Below are 20,072 nucleotides of genomic sequence, written 5' to 3'. Positions count from 1 at the left end.
GATGTTAGCATGGCCAGCATAAATGTATCATCTCACTGTGGCCATGATGGCATTCAAATGATACTACAGCTGTTGGAACACAATCGCCCCCCTGCATGGGAGTCTGGGAACTGAGCTGTATCATAAACATCAATATCTGTCTAAATAGAGAAATAGATAAAGAAAAATAGGAAGCTCTTTGATTTGCCATTCATTGCCTTTCTACAGATTTAGCCTCCATTTTTGTTTGTGGTTATAAAAAAAACTGCTTTTGTGAATGGCTGGTGGTTGGGTCCTTAAAGTGGACTTTGCATCCTAAATATAAAGTCCACTTTTTACATACTCCCTATCCACCCTTTCCCCCTGCATTTCCTATCTGAAATAAAACCTGTAAATGGAAAAAGACATTAATTATTCAGTAAATTCTGTAGTTAAAAAGAATAGACAGATGAAAAGGATCTCTTACTTGTTCACCAAGACCTGCAGCTCCAGCCACGATAAGGACAATAATATTACCAACAGCCACTGTTAACAGCCATCCTGCCTGAAGCACAGATTTCATGTTGGATGGAGCCTGCCCAAACAAGAGAAAATAATCAGAAACACTTCCATGGCACCCTGAAAGCCTAGTCAACATCCCAGTTATCTGGAAAATGGTTGTAAGCTTTATATCTAAGTAATAACTACTTTTGTTTGTTGAAGGTAGTCATATTGTACTGTTTTAACTGAGTGGATAACACAATGTGCCATGTTATAGTTTTTAGGGCTCAACAAATCCCAGGTGCCAGGTCATCATGATGATTAGAAATTGTGTCCTGGTGCCTAGGTTCACACACTGCCTCCCACTGACTTCAATGCAAAATAGCGACCCATTGACTTCAATGCAAAATCATGTCCCTTTGACTTCAATGCAAAAACGCCTACTGTATGTATGCGGGTTAGTGAGCACACTCTGAAAAATGGCTATTGCACTAAAAGGAACCACAAACCTCTCTAAAAGAATCTATCAATGGGGAGTGCAGAGCTACAAAAAGTCATGAACAAACTGAACCTTCAGCAAAGAGATAAATGCGCAGTGAGATTGCGCTTCTGGTGAGTAGGCAATCTATCTATACCTCTACATCAGGATACCGGACCATACCCACAGTGATTGAAGTCGATTATTATTAATAATATTGGACTATATGTTTCACATGATATTATTGTACTGGACATGTCATTTATTCATTCATTTATCTCTTTGCTGAAGGTTCAGTTTGTTCATGACTTTTTGTAGCGCTGCACTCTCCATTGATAAAAACGCCTACTATTGACTTCAATGCAAAATTGCCTCTCATTGACTTCAATGCAAAATCGCCTCCAATTAACTTCAGTGCAAAAATGCCTCCCATTGACTTCAATGCAAAAACTCCTGTCAATAGCAGTCCTATGTAAACATTTATCTCTGCATGCCACTCTACTCTATCACTTGCAAGTCTCGAACATACCTCTACAAACCCTTTTGTAATGGCACTCAAAACACAATGCATGTGGATCGCATCTGTGTGAATCACCTTAATAGGACCACATAACATCTAACCTGTCATGGGAATATGTGAGTTTGAAAACACATCCAGGTTCACATATGTGTGAACCAGGGTGACTCCATTCACACCTGGGCGTTTTGGGATTGCAGCAGAATCCCTGCGATTGTAAAATGCAGGTTCAGGTGCCATTTTTTTCAATGATACCTAAAACCTGGTGTGGTTTTCAAGTGATTGTCGTGCAGCAAATCACATCGTGTAAAGCTAGTCGCCCAAAAGTTGCCTTGCCCTGGGCACTGGCAACCTGCGCTACGCTGAAAAAAAGACCCTTACCTTTTTTAGCTGACTCCTAGATTCAAGCAAATTTGTCAAGCCCTGGTATAGTCATTTGTGAGACAAATATTTGTAGAGTGGCCCCCTGGCTGTGAGACAAATATTTTTAGAGTGCCCCTGGCTGGTGTAAGTCTTTTTTATCACAGTTTACATTTACAAACTGCAGCAAAAAAGTAAGGCCATTTTCAGTAAATGAGACTGAATCAAAGTAGGTGTACCTGAATTTAGTCTAATACTGGGTACGCACCTTCAGGTGGTTTTTGTTCAGCCCAGTGAACGAAAAAAAAAAAATGAAGATCTTGGGAGGAGCTTGCTGTACTAACTATCCAATGTTATTATAGTGATCTCCCCACTGAGTGATTGTGTTCTGACAGGGTGACCGCCCCCCCGCCAGAACACATCTGATCGGACGGATGCTGATCGAATGCTGGTTTTTGAGCATGCCCATCTGACAGAAGCGGGTGTACACACGGGCAGAATATAGGTTTCTATTAAACCGTCCAATATTCGGCACTTGTGTACAGGGCTTAAAATTTATAAATTATAGGCTTGTTTACATACAAATACATCATGTTCAAGGCAGGTGGTCTTCAAACTGCAGCCCACAGGCTGGATGCAGCTCTTTGCTTGCATTTATCTGACCCTTGGGCATTGTTCCTTCCACTGATGGCGCTTTTTTTTTTCACTGATGGCACTATTCCTCCAACTGACACGAATGATGGGGCACTAATTGTTTCCACTGATACTATTCCTCCCACTGATATAAGGCACTATTCCTCCCATTGACACCAATGATAAAGCACCATTCCTTTCACTGACAACAAGAGTGAGGCACTACTCCTCCCACTAACACCAACACTAGAGTACACTTCCTTCCATGGACATCAACAGTTGGAGCACTATTCCTTCTATTGACACCAGCACTGGGGTACAGTGTCTTCATCTGACACCAACACTGGGGTATTGTTCCTTCCAGTGACACCAACAGCAGGGTACTATTCTTCCCACTGACATCAACAGTGGGATACTACTCCTTCCACTGACATCCAATGATGGGGCACGATTACTTCCACTGATACCAATGATGGGGCACTATTCCTTCCACTGATACCAATGATGGGGCACTATTCCTCCCACTGATACCAATGATGGGGCATTATTCCTTCCACTGATACCAATGATGGGGCACTATTCCTTCCACTGATACCAATGATGGGGCACTATTCCCCCACTGATACCAATGATGGGGCACTATTCCCCCCACTGACACCAATGATGAGGCACTATTCCTCCCAATGATACCAATGATGGGGCACTATTCCTCCCACTGATACCAATGATGGGGCACTATTCCTCCCAATGATACCAATGATGGGGCACTATTCCTCCCACTGATACCAATGATGGGGCATTATTCCTTCCACTGATACCAATGATGGGGCATTATTCCTTCCACTGATACCAATGATGGGGCACAATTCCTTCCACTGATACCAATGATGGGGCACTATTCCCCCCACTGATACCAATGATGGGGCACTATTCCTTCCACTGATACCAATGATGGGGCACTATTCCTTCCACTGATACCAATGATGGGGCACTATTCCTTCCACTGATACCAATGATGGGGCACTATTCCTTCCACTGATACCAATGATGGGGCACTATTCCTTCCACTGATACTAATGATGGGGCACTATTCCTCCCATTGATACCAATGATGGGGCACTATTCCTCTTCCTACTGACCAAAGGTCCTATGTAATATGTTTTATCCCCACTAACCACCAAGTCTGAGGCATTGTCTACTCCTGCTAATACTGGGGCTGTTTCTACTCCCACTGGCTACAGTCTGCCCCTCCTAATGTCTGAAAGACTGCAAACTGACCCTCTGTTTAGAAAGTTTGGAGACCCCTGTTTTAGGCAGATCTATTCAGTGCTTTTAAAAGGCACTTTAATTTCAACAATACACTTCAAGAGGTATTTTTATTTAGATAAATATTGCTGTCCTTGTGCTTGCCTCCTTAATAATAATAATATAGGTTATTGCTACCCACCTGAGAGTATGAAAATTCCAGCCCAGTAACTGAGAAGACAACCTCCCCAATAGTAAGGAGGAAGTACTGTGGAATCTGAAGGGCCATGTGAATTGTGTTAGGTTTAATATCTTCAATGTAGTTTACATTCATGGTTTCTGTGCACTAAGTAGAGAAAAATAAGAAAAAAAAAAACAATGTATTTCCTGATATTTAAATTAGGCAAACCAGATGTCTACATGTCATAAGTACTTCTTTCACATTTCCAAATTTTCATTAAAAAGAACATGTTTAATACTTGACAGATTTATAATAAATACCTCAATGGAAAATCAAATATTCAATAATCAAAGGTTTTATATAAAGATGATGTTTAGTGATTTTCTTTTTAAACAGCAGCAGGGACACTACTTGAAAGGCAATGACGTGTGTCACATGTGCTGGTGGTTACTGTTTACAGTAAAATTCCTCATAATAAATATATATATGTGTATATATATATATATATATATATATATATATATATTTATATTATTATATCCCAAGATTGGTTATCTCCTGGTGCTTCAGGGGTTAATCTCAGCAGCTGCGTCTGTGACAGGCACTGGTCAGAAGTGCCATTTATACCTGTCTTTTCCACCCCCTGCTCCATTCATAGCACCCTTTATTATAGATTCCCACAATGAAAATTGCTCCATGATTGGAGGAGGCAGACCTTTCATCCCCCCTCCTCCAATCTTAGTCAGTTCTTCAAGGGCAAGGAGAGTCAGGTATAGGATAATTGTGCTGTTGCAGTGACTTCCCTTTTTTTGAAGAAGTGGGGAACTCTGTTGGGAACAGGATAGAGAGTATCTGTGTAACCTGCCTGGTAGAGAAATGGCCCTTTGTACTGTACTTTGTTCTGTGTAACCTGTGCCTTTGTGACCACCGAGCACTAGAAGCTATCAAAGATGTTTATTCTATTAAAACCTGCCTAAAACATTGTTAAAATGCCTCCTAATGACAAGATTATTTGTTGTTAAGGTATGCTGAAGAAAAGCTGTTAAATCACAAACTGAACCAGGCTGGACATTCTTTCTTTGTACTGAGCTGCAATTTAGAGTGAGTGAGAAGAGTAATGGTTTCTTTGGGGAAGAAGCAATTGATCTATATAAGAGAGGGCATTGCTGCACTGTGATGGAGTGAAGTTGTTGGGTCTTTCATTAGTTGCAGTGGATGGACCATTAAGGGCTGCAACATCCCACTTGCCTGGTAGAGAAATGGCCCTTTTTACAGTACCTGGAGCTCTCGAAAATAGAAAGCCCTGTCGAGTCAAAGAGTTTTCCTTCTGGTGTTGAACTATGTAATGGTTAGCCACAGATATGACCTGAGTTACTGACCCTCCTATATCTGGACTTTCTGGAAAGCCCTTGCAGGTTTCTGATGTTTAGCCAAACCTGCTGGAGGGGCAGTTACACTTCTGATGTATGCCAGCCACTAAGGGGTACCTGGCCTTAACATTCTGTTACATGTTAGACATTAGGTATAGGCGGCCTACAAGAGAATCAGATTAACTGGCAAGCTTTGCCTAAATGTCAGTTTCATAAGCAAATTAAACCAGCAGAGATCTAAGATTTGAAATGTGGTCATGTGATGAGCACTAATAGGCTACTACTACTGCTACAACAACTATTGCTACTACTACTAATACAGCTACTAGGATGTATAAACTTCAAAGTAGCTGATTGGCTGAAAAAGGATGAAATGACTATGCTAATATTTCTTTTTGCTCTACAAGATAAAGGTATAGCTACTCACAAAAAAGCATAACATATCAGATGTGCACAACTGTACTGTAGATAGAAGCAGATCAACTAATTCCTCATTGCTGAACACAAGAAATGCTAGAATTTACTTACTCCATTAATGATTATTGTGTAAGAGCTTCCAAAACCAAACTTCATAGACTCCACAGAGCACTTCTTCCCAGTTTCAGTCACACCTTCTATTGTTTTTCTATACAATAAAAACAGCCAATTCAAACACAAAAAATAATTCTATAAAACATTTAATGCTGGCATTCAAACACCATAGGTGATGTCACAAGTTTTTCTTTAAGTGTAAATGTGGACATGTATGTTACAGTATAATATTCTGTACAGGATGGTTATTTGTGGTTTAACTGGTATGATTAATGTTGACGTCTGGGGGTTTATTTACTAAAGCTGGAGAGTCCAAAATCAGACTCCCTTCTGCATAGAAACCAATCAGCTTCCAGGTTTCATTGCCAAAGCTTCATTGAACAAGCTGAGGTTTGAAGCTGATTAGTTTCTATGCAGAAGGGAGTCTGATTTTGGACTCTCCAGCTTTAGTAAATAAACCCCTCGTGTCATCTTAATCAGTAAATAGAGCTCATTGATCAGAAAATTGTCTACAAATAAGCAGAGAATAGGTGCAGGAACTCTAACTTTCCAAGCTACCCCTTGTCTCCATCCCACACCATCCCTTGGTTCCACCCCTTACCTTCCTACCAGTACCGCCCTTTTAGAGAATACAGAACCAAGTATCAATTTGTATAGAATTTGCTAATGATAACAAGAACAACAGTAAAATAGATCCCCTACAGCAGCAATGAAAGACCACCCCCCCCCCCCTCAGCAACACTGGACCACCTGCAACAAAATATCCCTCCAGCAACAATAGACCCCTGGCAACAACAACAGATCTCCCCACAGCCAATAGACAATAGACCCCCTCCCTCAACAGTAGAGCCCGCCTAGCAACAATTGACCACACAGCAACATAAGACCCACCCCCAGCAATAATAGATCCCCCTCCATCAACAGCAGACCTCCCAAGCATCAATAGACCCCCCCACAAGAATAGATCCCCTCCAGCTACAATATATCCCTTAGCAGCAGTCATCAATGGACCCTGCAGTACACCCCATCACCTCTTGCCATTACATACATTTAGTGCTGGAGGTACCAGAACTGCGTTCCCCTACAAGCCCTACAAATAGGTATGATGTACAGTATGCTGCTGCAGTTCAGCCATACTATATCATGTACTATATAATTATTTGTAATTTAGGGCTTATCTCTGGGTAGTTAAAAATTCTATTAAATCCAGACGTGTATTATCAAAAAATTGTTAAATATATTTTTACATAGAATTAGTATGAGTGCTTGTATCTTTCTTGATATCAACCTTGAGCAATTCCTGCACAGTAATGCTCAGCCTGGAAAAGGAAGGTCAGGAATTTCCAAAGTGCTGCAGGTCTTCATTGTTCAGAAACAGACTGGGGTTAGTCCTGGACCCAGATATATTGCTTAGCTGCTTTGTTGCAGGGAAGCTCAAAAACTGGCTGTACTGTTGGGCTCAGTTCACGCTAGCTTTGTCAGCAGGCGTCAGACAGGTGTTTGGGAAGCGTTTTTAACGTTTCTCAAATGCCTATGAAAATTCTGCACATGGCAGCACACAGTGCTGTTCACACTGAAGCGTTAGCGTCGTGGCAAAACTGACGCCTCGTGTCAAGTCAGGAGGAGTTGAAGCCTCCCATTCAAGTCTGTGGTGCCTCTCCTCAAACGCCTGCAAGGCATTTGCAGTGCACTTGCGAGGTGGTTGTGGGGCAGTTGCAGAGCATTAATACCATTTAACTTCATTATAGACGTTTGTGGCGCAGTTTTAACGCTTGGCAAATGCCTATCAACCGCCTCCAAACTGTGCAAGGGGCGTTTGGGGAGTGTTTGAGGAGTGTTAAAACCGCTTCCCAAACGCCTGTCTAACGCCTGTCAAATGCTATAGGGGCGTTTGGCAAGAGTTAGAAATAAAGTCAAGTGTGAATGAGCCCTTAGTTGGCTGTCTGGAATTCTGATTTCAGTAACCTCTTCTATATATTTAGGTATTATGAATTAAAAAAAAATAATATGTTTTTGCTGCAAAAAATCCTTTCCTCTCAGCAAGTAGAGTATAATAGCATTGCAGATTAAGACTATAGAGCTAAAAAGCTCACTTTAACCACTTGCCCTCCTGAGGATTTACCCCCCTTCCTAACAAGGCTATTTTTTGCATTATGACGCTGCGCTACTTTAACTGACAATTGCGAGGTCATGCAATGCTGCACCCAAATAAAATTTATGTACTTTGTTTTCCCACAATTATAGCTTTCTTTTGGTGGTATTTGATCACCTGTGTATTTTTTATTTTTTGTGCTATAAGGAAAAAAAAAGACTGACAGCTTTGAAAAAAACCTATATTTTTTACTTTTTGCTATTAAACACGTCCAGTGAAAAAAATTTAAAAAATCTAATTTCATGCTAAATTTAGACCAAAATGTATTCTGCTACATGTCTTTGCTAAAAAAAAATCCTAATACGTGTAAATTAATTGCTTCACATGAAAGTTATAGCATCTACAAATGGAGGTATATATACTGGAATTTTATTTTTATACTAGTAATGGCGGCGATTAGTGACTTATAGTGGGACTGTGGGACTGCAGCGGACATTCTGACACTGGGGTGGAACTGACTAACCGTCACTGACATGCTCAGTGACATTAATACAGTGATCATTGCTAATAAAAAGCACTGACACTGTACTAATGGCACTGAGCAGGAAGGGGTTAACATCTGGGGCGATCAAAGGGTTAACGGTGTGCTGTTTTACTGTGTGTGCTGTGTGTGTGTTTTACTAGGGAAACATACTGCTTTGTATTGCTCTGCTGTGCAGAGCAATACAAAGCAGCATGTCGGTGCTGACAGAGGAGAGATCTGTGTTGTTTACACACAGACCTCTCCCCTTCCACTGTTCCACCGGGAGCCGATGTTCGACAGCTGTAGCCGCCAATTGCGGTGTGGGTAGGGTGGCGTGTGCACGCCCCCTACCCAGAAATGCAAAATTTTGCACAGCCGTGCTGCCCTGTAGAATTAGTTCTGGAACCAGTTGAACAACTACACAAATAAATAACCACAAGCTCACTCTGACATACATGCTTAAAAAAGTTATTTAACCACTTGCCGCCCGGCCTATAGTCAAATGACGGCTGGGCGAACACCTCGTTCCTCTGGGAGGGCATCATATGACGTCCTTCCCAGATTGCGCTGTGGTGAGATCTGTTACCAGCCGTGTACCTCAGACACGGCCAATGACAGATCTGTGTACTGGACCTGTTGCCAGTACCATGTGACCTGCTGTGACCAATCACAGCAGGTCACATGACAGTTGTATACAATCAATGGCTTCCTTTCATGCCATCCATTGCATACAAGTGCGTCTAGCTGTGAATGGTCACAGCGATCACATGCACAGGCTGGGCCAATCACAGCCCATCTATGTCATGTGATTAGCCGTGGCCAATCACAACTAATCACAACAAAAAAAACCTGAATGAATCGATTTCATTCAGCTAAATGCTTGCTTATAGCAAATAAATTCTTTGCTATAAGCAAACAAATTGTGTAAAGAAAAAAAAAAATACTGATCACTTCCCCAAAGTAGTACAATGTTACTATGGTAACATTATACTACTTTGGTCATAGTGTAATATGAGAAAAAAAATCTTAAAAAAAGAGAAAAAATGTAATAAATAAAAATGATAAACATTTTTTTAAAAATTATCAATTTTTTTTTTCGCACTGTCACCAGTCAGTGTCCCTGATCACTGCCACACCAGTTACATGCTGATGCTGTACTGCACTGGTGACAGTATGTAAAAAAAAATTGTGAAAATAATTTTTTTAATTTCTTAATTTTCTGAAAAATTATGACAAAAAAATTACATCTTCAAAAAATTCGCCATGCCTCTTATAAAATACGCGATATCTACTTTGAAAAAAAGGGGTCAATTGGGGGATATCTGTACTGTTCTGACATTTTTGGGTCTCAAGAAATTAGATTGGCCGTCAATACTTCAGGATGATCAATTTTCAGATATACACCATAGTTTGTGAACTCTATAACTTCCTACAGACTAAATAATAAATACTGATTTGGGTTATTTTCACCAAAGAAATGTAGCAGAATACATCTTGGACTAAATTTCTGAATAACAATTATTTATTTGCAAACTTTTATAACAGAAACAAAGAAAAACGTGGGTTTTTTTTTTTCAAAATGTTCAGTCTTTGTCTGATAATTTAGCAAAAAATAAAAACCCCAGTGGTGATTAAATACAACCAAAAGAAAGCTCTAGTTGTGTGAAGAAAATGATAACATTTTAGTTTGGGTACAGTGTTGCATGACCACGCAATTGTCATTCAAATTGTGAGAGCGTTGAAACCTGAAAATTGGCCTGGGCAGGAAGGGGGTGAAAGTGCCCGGTATTGAAGTGGTTAAAGTAGTCAATGTGAACGTGGTACATCAGGTGCATTGTATACATCCTCACAGCCACCCTAGTATTTGTGAATTTTTTTTTTTGTTTTATCTCAAGCATCTGTACAGGACATTGGCAATATGTTCTAAAAATGTCTAAAAAAAAGCCGAAAACTTTTTTGTCTAGTATTGTATAGAATGGGGAAGGATGAGAACTCCTGTCTGGTTTCTACTGCTGTGCATTCGCTACAAATGTTTACCCTCACTTTCTCTGCTGCTGATAACAATTTCATGGGACAGAAATAAATATCTGGCAGGATTATATCATTCTCCTACTCCCCTAAACAAAAACATGTTTATTTCTGTTGGCGTTGCTGTTGGAGTGTTGCCCTCACTTCCTGTCTAGTAAAACATAGTCAGCAGGACAGGAAGTGAAGGTAAATTGCTATAAACCTGACGGTGGTTCTGATCTTTCGTCATTCTATCACAAACTAAGAAAAAAGTTTTGACTGGATATACCCTTTAAATTAATGACCAAAATAAACTATTGAAGTATCCATGTTCTATTGTTAATGTGGCGGTTGGAGTATGTATCTTATTTTTTCATTGTGCAGAAAAATGTAATATAATTTAGGTGAAACTTATATAAACTCTTTTATATAGCTTTTGGTTACGCATATTTTAAATGAATGTACTTACATTCCCAAACTTTCCATAGTGTAATTGGAAAAGCTGAACGGTGAAATTCCACCAAGGCTTGTACCAGCCACTGTTATGTTGATGCTTTCTTCAAGATTGTTAACAAACCTGCAGAAACAAATTGTGCATGTAATCTGTAAGAAAGGTGCTACTTCAATTCCAGTAGGTACTAGAGGTTGTTCAACTGGCATATCCATGCAGTGTATTTCGACTTTTTGAGCAGAAGACATATGCATTATCACAAATGGCATATGAATGAACCTTTGTCATAGATGTTATTATGTTATACATGCATTGTTCTTTGTTTGCCATTAAATAATTTTGTCCCTTCCTCACTTTGTAGCTAGGAGATGCTCTGTACAGTTAGTGCCACTCCCCTTCAGTGTGCCTTTAGTTTCTGTCTGGAGCACATGTAATTGCTGCAGTTATACATATTATGATTTTTTGACCTATAAGATGTTAATTTGTTAAGATCTGCAAAAGTATTCGATTAAAGCTTTCTACAATTGAGATGTCATTTGGATCCAGTCACTGTCTGCCAATGCTGATGGGTTTATAAATTATAGCTATCTCACTGCAAGTGGATCAGTTATGGAAATCACATTTGCAATGCTTAGACTGGGGAAACAGAACACATGTAGTAGTCCTAATTTTTAAGAATGTTGGAATTTCAATTTTAACTGCATTTCAGTGACAAATGTAAGAATAAAGCTATCCAAGTATTAGATACATTTTTGATGTAAAGTGCATGCACGCTAAGTATTGTGTAACACTTACAGTCATGTATTACCTCTCAAAGAGAGAACTGTATTCCTCCTAACAATGGGGTCAATTCACTAAAGGTTATTATTGCATGAGTTCAGTCATTCGCATGACCACATATCTCATGCGATACTGAAAATGTCAATTCACTATTGCTGTAAGCTGTATTTACTGAAAATAGCAAAAACGCTCAGTAAATACCTCATAAAAAGACCTAAAAGTCAATTCACAAAAGGAAATAAATAATTAAATGCATGCGGTAATTAAGTAGTGGTCCAGGCATGTGGTATGTACTGTTATCTGTCAGTAACTGTCATGGGTTGTTAAGGAATGGGTGGCCGTTGAGTCCTTAATAACCTATGAATCATCAGCTGTCAGCGGGGTTCCCCACTGGCAGCTGAATGTAAAAAAAATAAATTGTCGTCAAATAAAAAATAATGAAAAAACGGAGTAGACCCCCCTCCTCCATCCATACCAAGCCCTTCTGGTCTGGTATGGGTTTTGAGGGGAACATCAGCATGCCTCAGCCAATGACGTCACAAGGGGGTAGAGTCACAGGGGTGATGTCACCGGGTGGCCCTGCCCCTTAGATATTTCAGAACCGTCAGCCCAGCGGAGCTGTTAGACAGCAGGTGCCAGCGTTGAGAGTGGATCCTTTTTTTTCTTTTTTCAGGTCGGTCCCTTTCCTGACTTGCTGGGCTGCATGCCCGGATAAGGCACTGGTATGGATTTTGGGGGAGGGACCCCACGCCATTTTTTTTTAAACTTTGGCATGGGGGTTCCCCTCAAAACCTATACCAGACCCGAAGGGCTTGGTATGAATGAAGGGGGGACCCCATGCCATTTTTTAATTATTTTTTAATTGCTGGCAGCTGACAGCTAAAACATTAACGCATGGTTTTCACTACTAAAATACCACATGACTTGATAAAATAACTAATGCAGTATTTTAGTAGTATTTTTTAGTGAATGCAAAAAACGCTGTGCAATATCTCAACCCATACTTGGATGCGGTAAGATACTGCTTAGTGAATTCAGCCAAATGTCTTAGTCTGATTTTCTCTGCTATGGTGCTACCATTGTTCAGGTATCATCCATGGTCAGCATCTACATTCTGGACTAACAATCTGGCCAGAGATGGTCATGTGCATTTCGTGGCTATACTCACACATTAGGGTTGATTTACCAAAGGGAAATAGGTTGTTCACTTTGCAAGGAAAGTTGCATTTTTCAAGAGAATTTTCCCCAAAGCACTACTGAACGTGGTGAAACTTGCACATGATTGCATCATGGAAGTCAACAGAGCTTCAACTCTTTCACTAATCTTGGGGAAAATTCCCTTGCAAATTGAAACTTCACTTGCAAAATGAACAGTGTATTTGCCTTTATTTTTTTACATTCTTTATTTAAAATTTTAAACAAAACAGGTACTGTAAGTAAGGTTGTACAAGAAATCAGTTAATGGACAAGGCCAGAGCAAAAAATATACAAAACCATAAACAACGCGACCATGATATTGATCTACATGACAGTCATGTAAATGTTAGCTACCTCACACCCCCTTCAAAAAGTTTTTTCTTTTTAAAGGAAAAAAAAAAAACAGTGATGAACACAAGTAGCACTCAGCCCACTCTGTTAGAGGCCATTACAAAAAGTAAACTGAAGGAGAGAGGGGAAAAAAAAGGGGAGAAGGGAAAAAGAGAGGTGGAGGGCAGGACAAAATCTCACTTCTCCCCAGCACAAATCCTACGGTATTCCTGAGAGCAGCTGAATAGCGTCCAGTGGAACCACCTACTATGGAATATTTCTTCCCTACCCTATGTAGGGAGGCTGAGAGACTCTTCATAGAGTGTATATCTGCAATTTTCGCAAACCTGCCTCCAGAGAACTGGGATACATGCCCTCACTACGTTCAGCAGCTGGATCAACATGGACTGCTTAAATCTCCATTTTGGGAGATCAGAAAGATGGAAAAGGTACTTGGCTGGGTTTCTACCCAAATCAAAAGGTTTTTATGTGGTCACTCACCTGAGACCTAAAACTATCCAGCTTTTTACAGGCCCAGACGATATGAAGGATGGTGCCCTCTTTTTCTTACAACACCAGCAAGAATTCAAAGAATCAGGGTAAATTTTCTGTTTATAGGTATTACATTTATAGGTAAGGTTGATCTATGGAGGAATTGACAGTGAGCCTAAGGGAAAAATACTCAAAATTTATAGCTAAATGGGGGGCTTGGAAAAATGTCTGTACCTCAAACACTTTGAGACTTTACCTGTGACCTAGCTTTGCATCACATATGAACAGAGCGAACCGCGATGGAAGCCCATAGAGAAGGGGTCCCCTTAGAAAAAAAAAATATCAGAGAGACCTGGAAGGAAATCTGGATGTCCAATTACAGGATACAACCCAGAGAGACTGTTAGCACACATGAAAGAAGGTCAGAGTTGATGAAGCACCTATGCTGTTAACTAAATGAAAAAAAAGGCAACTATTGAAGTTATGCATTACAGTATATTATATTATATACCAAGGGAGAATAATTAAAAATAATTTGAATAATCTTACAGTAAAAGGATTTTGATAGAATAAGGTGTGTCATGCAAACTGGACTTTATTGTAGTTCTTAGAACTGAACAATACAAGTGCGGATAGTAAATGAGCTGAACTTTTTTTGTTTCACTTTTTTAGGTAATGTTTCATTTTAATACAGTAATAAAAGTGAGTGCAGCTGTTAGCAAATAGAATTTATTTGAAGTCTTATTTATACTCTTTTGGCACTATGTGCAGTTTTCACTTTCACATAGTAACTGAGATACCCCATAGCAGTCTACTGTGCAACATCAGGACAACATTTCTTAACCTCATTCGATTGGCATTGGCAATAGCTACAGTATAAAGTAGTTTTAAAAAATTGACCTGATAGCATTGCTTCCTTGTTCTGGTTTGTTGCTTATGTCTTCAGCCTGCATAGAGAAAAAATACACTGTTTTAACAAAGAAACAGTATATTTTGAACAAAATTTTATCAAGAAATATGTCTAAAAAAACACACACTATAACACAATATAGACATAATCATATGTCCTCTCCGATTCTTTTTTTCTTACTATATCTTTTATTAGTTTTTAAAACAGACATTATTTCACATAATACAACAGTGAATTTTCAATATCAAAATTCTTACAAAAAAACCTTCACACCCTCCCCCCTTCCCCCCTCCACCTCTCTCTCCTCCCCCCAGGTCACCTTAGCCTTCTATTAACCTCTATCATCCATCCATCACTTCCTAGTCCTCCTCTTCAATCTTCCCCCTCATAGTCCTTTCAATTCTGCAAAATTCTTAGTTGTTTTTATAACTTATCTATCTCTCCCAAGTTTTTCTAAATTTTTTAATTTTATCTTCTCCAGTATGGTAACATTCCTTCATTCCACTCTGCTAATCCAGTCTTTTATTTTAGGAATTTCTTTTCTCTGCCAAAATTTTGGGATCAAACCTTTAGCTGCATTTAATAAATGAAATATTACCGTGTTCTTATATTGCTTCACTGTAAAGTCCCCTTTATGAAATACACAAGCCCAAGGGTTATTTGGTATTCTAGTTCCCATTATCTCCTGAACTTGTTGAATTATTCCTTGCCATAACTCTTGGATTTTAGGGCATTCCCACCATATATGTGCCATAGTTCCTTCAAACCCACACCCCCTCCAACATAAATGTGAGTTCTGTGGTCGTTGCTTATGTGCTACACTAAGTGTACAATACCATCTTACTAGACATTTATTGTGCATTTCTGCTATATTCAAATTTACATCACTATGTGCCAGTCTGAATATTTTCTTTTTATCTTGCTCCTCTAATTTTGTTACAAACTCTTTTTCCATCTTCTCCAGATACGGTGGATAGACAAATCTTGCTATATTAGTAAAGACCTTATAAATGTTACATGTTTACGTGTTATCTCTTGACTAAAAAATCGTTCCAATGGGTACATACTTTCCACCACCCTTAATGGCTGTGGGAGAGTTGTTACAAAATGCCTCAGTTGGTGGTACCGCCACTCATCTAACCTAAAAAACAAACCATTCCTATTTTTTAATTCTAAAAAAGAAAGCAATTCCCCCTTTTCAGTGATATCCTTCAAATGTGCTTGTTTATCTTTTATCTATTTACCTGCAATACCCTCTTTCCCCAGAGGAAAAAAATGTGTTCCTTCCAATGGAATTAATAGTGAATTATATTCCCATCCCATTTGCTTGTGTATTCTATTCCATTCTTTTATAACATTCCGTGGTAAAGTACTTATATTTTCCAAAAACATTTGATAGTGTTGTGGAAGCCATACTATTTTATCTAACGGTGACCCACGTAGTATATTTTCCATTTTTACTCATATTTTCCCTTGTGTATTGTGAATCCACTCTACTATTCATGAAATAAGCACAGAACGATAGTATCTCCTAAAGTCCGGCATACCCGAATCCCCATTAACTGTATCTCTACATAATACTTCATAGCTAACCCTTCATTTTTTATTTACCCATATAAATTTACTTATCATTCCTCTTCTAATCTTAAAAAAAGGACTCCAGCAAATATATTGGAAGCATGTGGAACCTATACAGGATCTTCGGAACGATAACCATTTTTATATTTATACGACCCATCCACGAGAGTGACCCTACAAATATTTTCCTCAATTCTTCCTTTACTTCATTTATTAATGAAATATAATTTATTTGATAGAGATTTTTCAAGGAAGGAGTAAGCTTTACTCCTAAACAACTTAATTCTCTCTCTTTCCATGCAAAGGGGAAGGCTTCCTGCAAACTCTGTTTTTCTAACTTTGGAGCTGTAATATTTAATATATCTGATTTTGAGGGATTAATTTTCAAGTTTGAAAATTCACCATAATATTTACAAATTTTCATTTAAGTTGGGTAACGTTACTATAGGGTTCATAACATAAAATAACATATCATCTACATAAGCCTCAACCTTATGTTCTATATTCGAAATTCCTTTTACATCTATACACTTTCGTACAGTCACTAGAAGTGGTTCCAGGGAGATAACAAAAAGCAGTGGAGAAAGAGGGCATCCTTGCCTTGTCCCGTTATACATTTTAAAAAATTGCGATAATGAACCATTGACCTGCTGATGGAAAACTGTACAATTTTTTTATCCACTGCTTAACCCTGTGCCCGATTCCTAATACTTCCAATAAAAAAGTAAGAGAGAGAGGGGCTCGGCGTTGATAGTGTTGATTGATGCTGGAAAAGCCTTTGATAGGGTTGATTGGGGGTTTATGATGGGTACCATCATAAACCCCCAATCAACCCTATCAAAGGCTTTTCCAGCATCAATCAACACTATCAACGCCGAGCCCCTCTCTCTCTTACTTTTTTGCAGAAGAAGCAATGATCTTAATCAATTATCTCTTCCCTGCCTCCCTGACACAAATCTTACAAGATCTATATGTATCCAATCCGACATCAGCACGTTCATCCTATTTGCTAAAACCTTTGCATAAAGTTTCATGTCTATATTTAAGAATGATATTGGTCTATAGCTAGTACATTGGGATGGGTCCTTCCCCTCTTTCGGTATAATTGTAATATATTCCCTCATATCCATCCCCTCTCCCAATGCATTCATATATCGGAACAATTTGGGAATGAGCTGCTTTTGAATCTACATATAGTATCTCAACTGATAACCATCCGGTCCCGGGCTTTTTCCTGTTGCTGTATATCTCAATGCCACGTTTATTTCTTCCTGTGAGATTCGTTTTTCTATGGCTAACAACCTCTCTTCCTCCAGCCTGGGCAATTCAGCCTCTTTTAGATATTGCTGTCTTTTTCTTTTTCTTTCTCTTTCTCCCTCTGGTTCTTTCGGGTTGCTAGATTTTATATCATATAGCTTACTATAATATTTTTTAAACGTTTTCACAATATCAATGGTTGAATATACCATTTCACCATTTTCATCTTTAATTTTCTCTACATAATTCCTTGATTTCCTTTCTCTTACCCTTCTCAATAAATATTTTCCTGGTTTATTACCCCACTGATATCTTTCTTTATCCACCCTATTAAAAACTCTAATTTCCTGTTCCATAATATCCTTCAATTCCTCTCTTTTCAAAATTATCTTCTGTTGAATCTCTGCATCTATTTTCTTTTTATGTAGTTGTTCTAGATCATTTAACATATAAACAGTATATTTTGAACAAAATTTTAACAAGAAATATGTCTACAAAAACACACACTGAAACATAATATAGAAATAATCATCAATCTGTCCTCTCCAATTTTATAAGCATACATATAAATCAAAGAATGGTTAAAAGGTGATGGATTTAGTTATATACGATATGGATTTCAGTATGGAATAGAAAAGGAGCATTGCAGCTCCCTACTGCTTTCTTGAGCTGTTCTTTCAGACAATAAATTTAACTACATGCAGGATACATGTAATATTTGTCTTACAGATTCACTGTAAAATATACTGATACATATAGGTGCAGGCATTTAATGTAAATGCAGGATTTGGATTTTTAAAATTAACCTGTGTTTTTCCTACTCAGGGCACGAACACTGTCATGAGTAAGGAAAGGGAATAAGTTACACGATCCCCTAGTTTCCTGGTAGAATGGAGCAGTGGGTGTGCAAAGAGAAGGTAGCAAGGGTTGGAACAAGAATTCAGAAAGTGAAGTCAGACCCCCTGATCTCCATACTTCCAGATGAGTAAGTATTGAAATATGTGGATCAGTACCACATCCAGGCAACCAATATTCTTTAAAGAAGAGGTCAACAATCGCAGCCACCAATATTTCTCTCCTCTCAGTACAGGTTGTTTACTACTTACCCATTTTGCTGACAGTCCATTTTGATTTGAGATGATATAGGTGTATCGTTGCTCCCCTGGGTAGTTAGCAAAACTGAAAGGCTTGTTATTATTTCCAAAGTACACATCCATTTTGCTATTAAGCTGAAGAGTCTCGTAGTTACTTGCCTGAATAAAAGTGAAAATTATGGAAACATATTCTGTGAACATGAAATGGTGGATAACAAAGAAACAAGCTTCACTTTAGCATTTAAAAAAATTAATTTCAAGGATTATTCAACAGAAACAATTGAGTACTGACGTGATACTTTTTTTATTTGCACTAACATACAATTTTAAGGACAAGCTTTCAGGGTATGTCCCCTTCTTCAAGGTCCAAGCAATACTATTACAAAGTTTTAGCAGAATGTTAGAAGAGATGTGGGGGATGAAAAAAAACCAGAAAGAAACACACACAGATGTACACATAAATGGTTAAAAGACTAGGATTAAACTAGAGATAAGACACAGCAAAAGAAAAGACTGGGGGGGGGGTACAACACTCACAGAGGGAGTCATAAAACTGTTGGATAATGATTGAGGATTCCCATGTCCAAATTAAGGCCATTATCTCTTGTGTCAAATAGAACTATCATTCTTAGTTCAAAAGTTTTTCTTTCCTGAATGGATTTGAAATTTCCTTTAAGGACTAAAATATTGAGGCCTTCCATAGTGTGGTCTGGTTGTGTGAAATAGTGTCCCGTAAATACAATCAACTCTCCTTATGCAGAAGGACTTTGCAGACTCACCAGCGAGAGATTAAGGAATAACCTCATTCACAAACTGTATGAAAAAAGGGTGACGATCAGGATACAAAAGCAGTTATTGTTTGAAACCCTAACATCATTGGACCCTACCAACATTAACCAAATCAAGAATGAATTGGAAACTCTACAAAGACAAATACAAAAACTTGCCATGAATGGGAAGCAAAAAAAACTTCAGAAGCTACACCAAGAGCAGACCTTCTGGATACAACCTAAACATAAAAGCAACCCAACATCTATACCTCCTACTATCAGTGACCTGGAATCCAATCCGGAATCCCAAGGTATCCCTTGTGTAAGTGCTGACCTGACTGAAAATGTGGATATAACAGAGGAACTTGGAATCATCAACTTGTCAAATCATAAACTTTCTGAATCAGAATTAACCATCCTCTCCAAAGGCCTTACATTCTGCCCAACCACTAAATTGGATCATTTACAATTATTGTCAGGTATGGAGGATTTCTTCAGGAGACTAAGGCTCTAAGAATATTTCCACAGTAATGAAAGGAATCCTAGGACAATGGAGTGCTACACAAAGAAAAAGAACACCTGCTTCACACCTCCACAAGGACGCAACCACAAACTGGACACCTATATTGATAGCTTCAGACTGTGAGCTACATCCCTGATATCCACCCAGCAAAAGAAAATTCTGTATAATCTTTCACCACTAGAGCGAAGCGCTATACACGATTTGCGCAATAATCAGGCCATCACCATCAAACCAGCAGATAAAGGGAGAACAGTTGTTGTGATGGATACAAACAAATGCATACAAGAAGGCCAG

The 20,072-nt window shown here is 38.8% G+C and overlaps 1 protein-coding gene across 1 annotated transcript in view; it reads right to left on the bottom strand.

Annotated features, from left to right (window-relative positions):
• Positions 1 to 20,072, bottom strand: part of SLC15A1 (solute carrier family 15 member 1) — an 82,032-nt gene that overhangs the window by 3,161 nt on the left and 58,799 nt on the right. Inside the window, exons 17-22 of the mRNA XM_089679973.1 lie at positions 18,498 to 18,644; positions 14,547 to 14,593; positions 10,866 to 10,973; positions 5,772 to 5,868; positions 3,895 to 4,038; positions 446 to 553 (exon numbers count right to left, since the gene is read on the bottom strand). Of these exons, the coding sequence (XP_089536099.1) occupies positions 446 to 553; positions 3,895 to 4,038; positions 5,772 to 5,868; positions 10,866 to 10,973; positions 14,547 to 14,593; positions 18,498 to 18,644 (651 nt within the window). The remainder of the gene's footprint in view (positions 1 to 445; positions 554 to 3,894; positions 4,039 to 5,771; positions 5,869 to 10,865; positions 10,974 to 14,546; positions 14,594 to 18,497; positions 18,645 to 20,072) is intronic.

This window comes from Staurois parvus, unplaced genomic scaffold (genome assembly GCF_062004578.1).
Source record: "Staurois parvus isolate SC_StPar_1 unplaced genomic scaffold, SC_StPar_1.0 ptg000233l, whole genome shotgun sequence".
In the NCBI taxonomy this organism is placed as follows: Eukaryota; Metazoa; Chordata; class Amphibia; order Anura; family Ranidae; genus Staurois; species Staurois parvus.
Note: the sequence above shows the minus strand (reverse complement) of the source record. Positions and strands in the feature narration are given on the sequence as shown.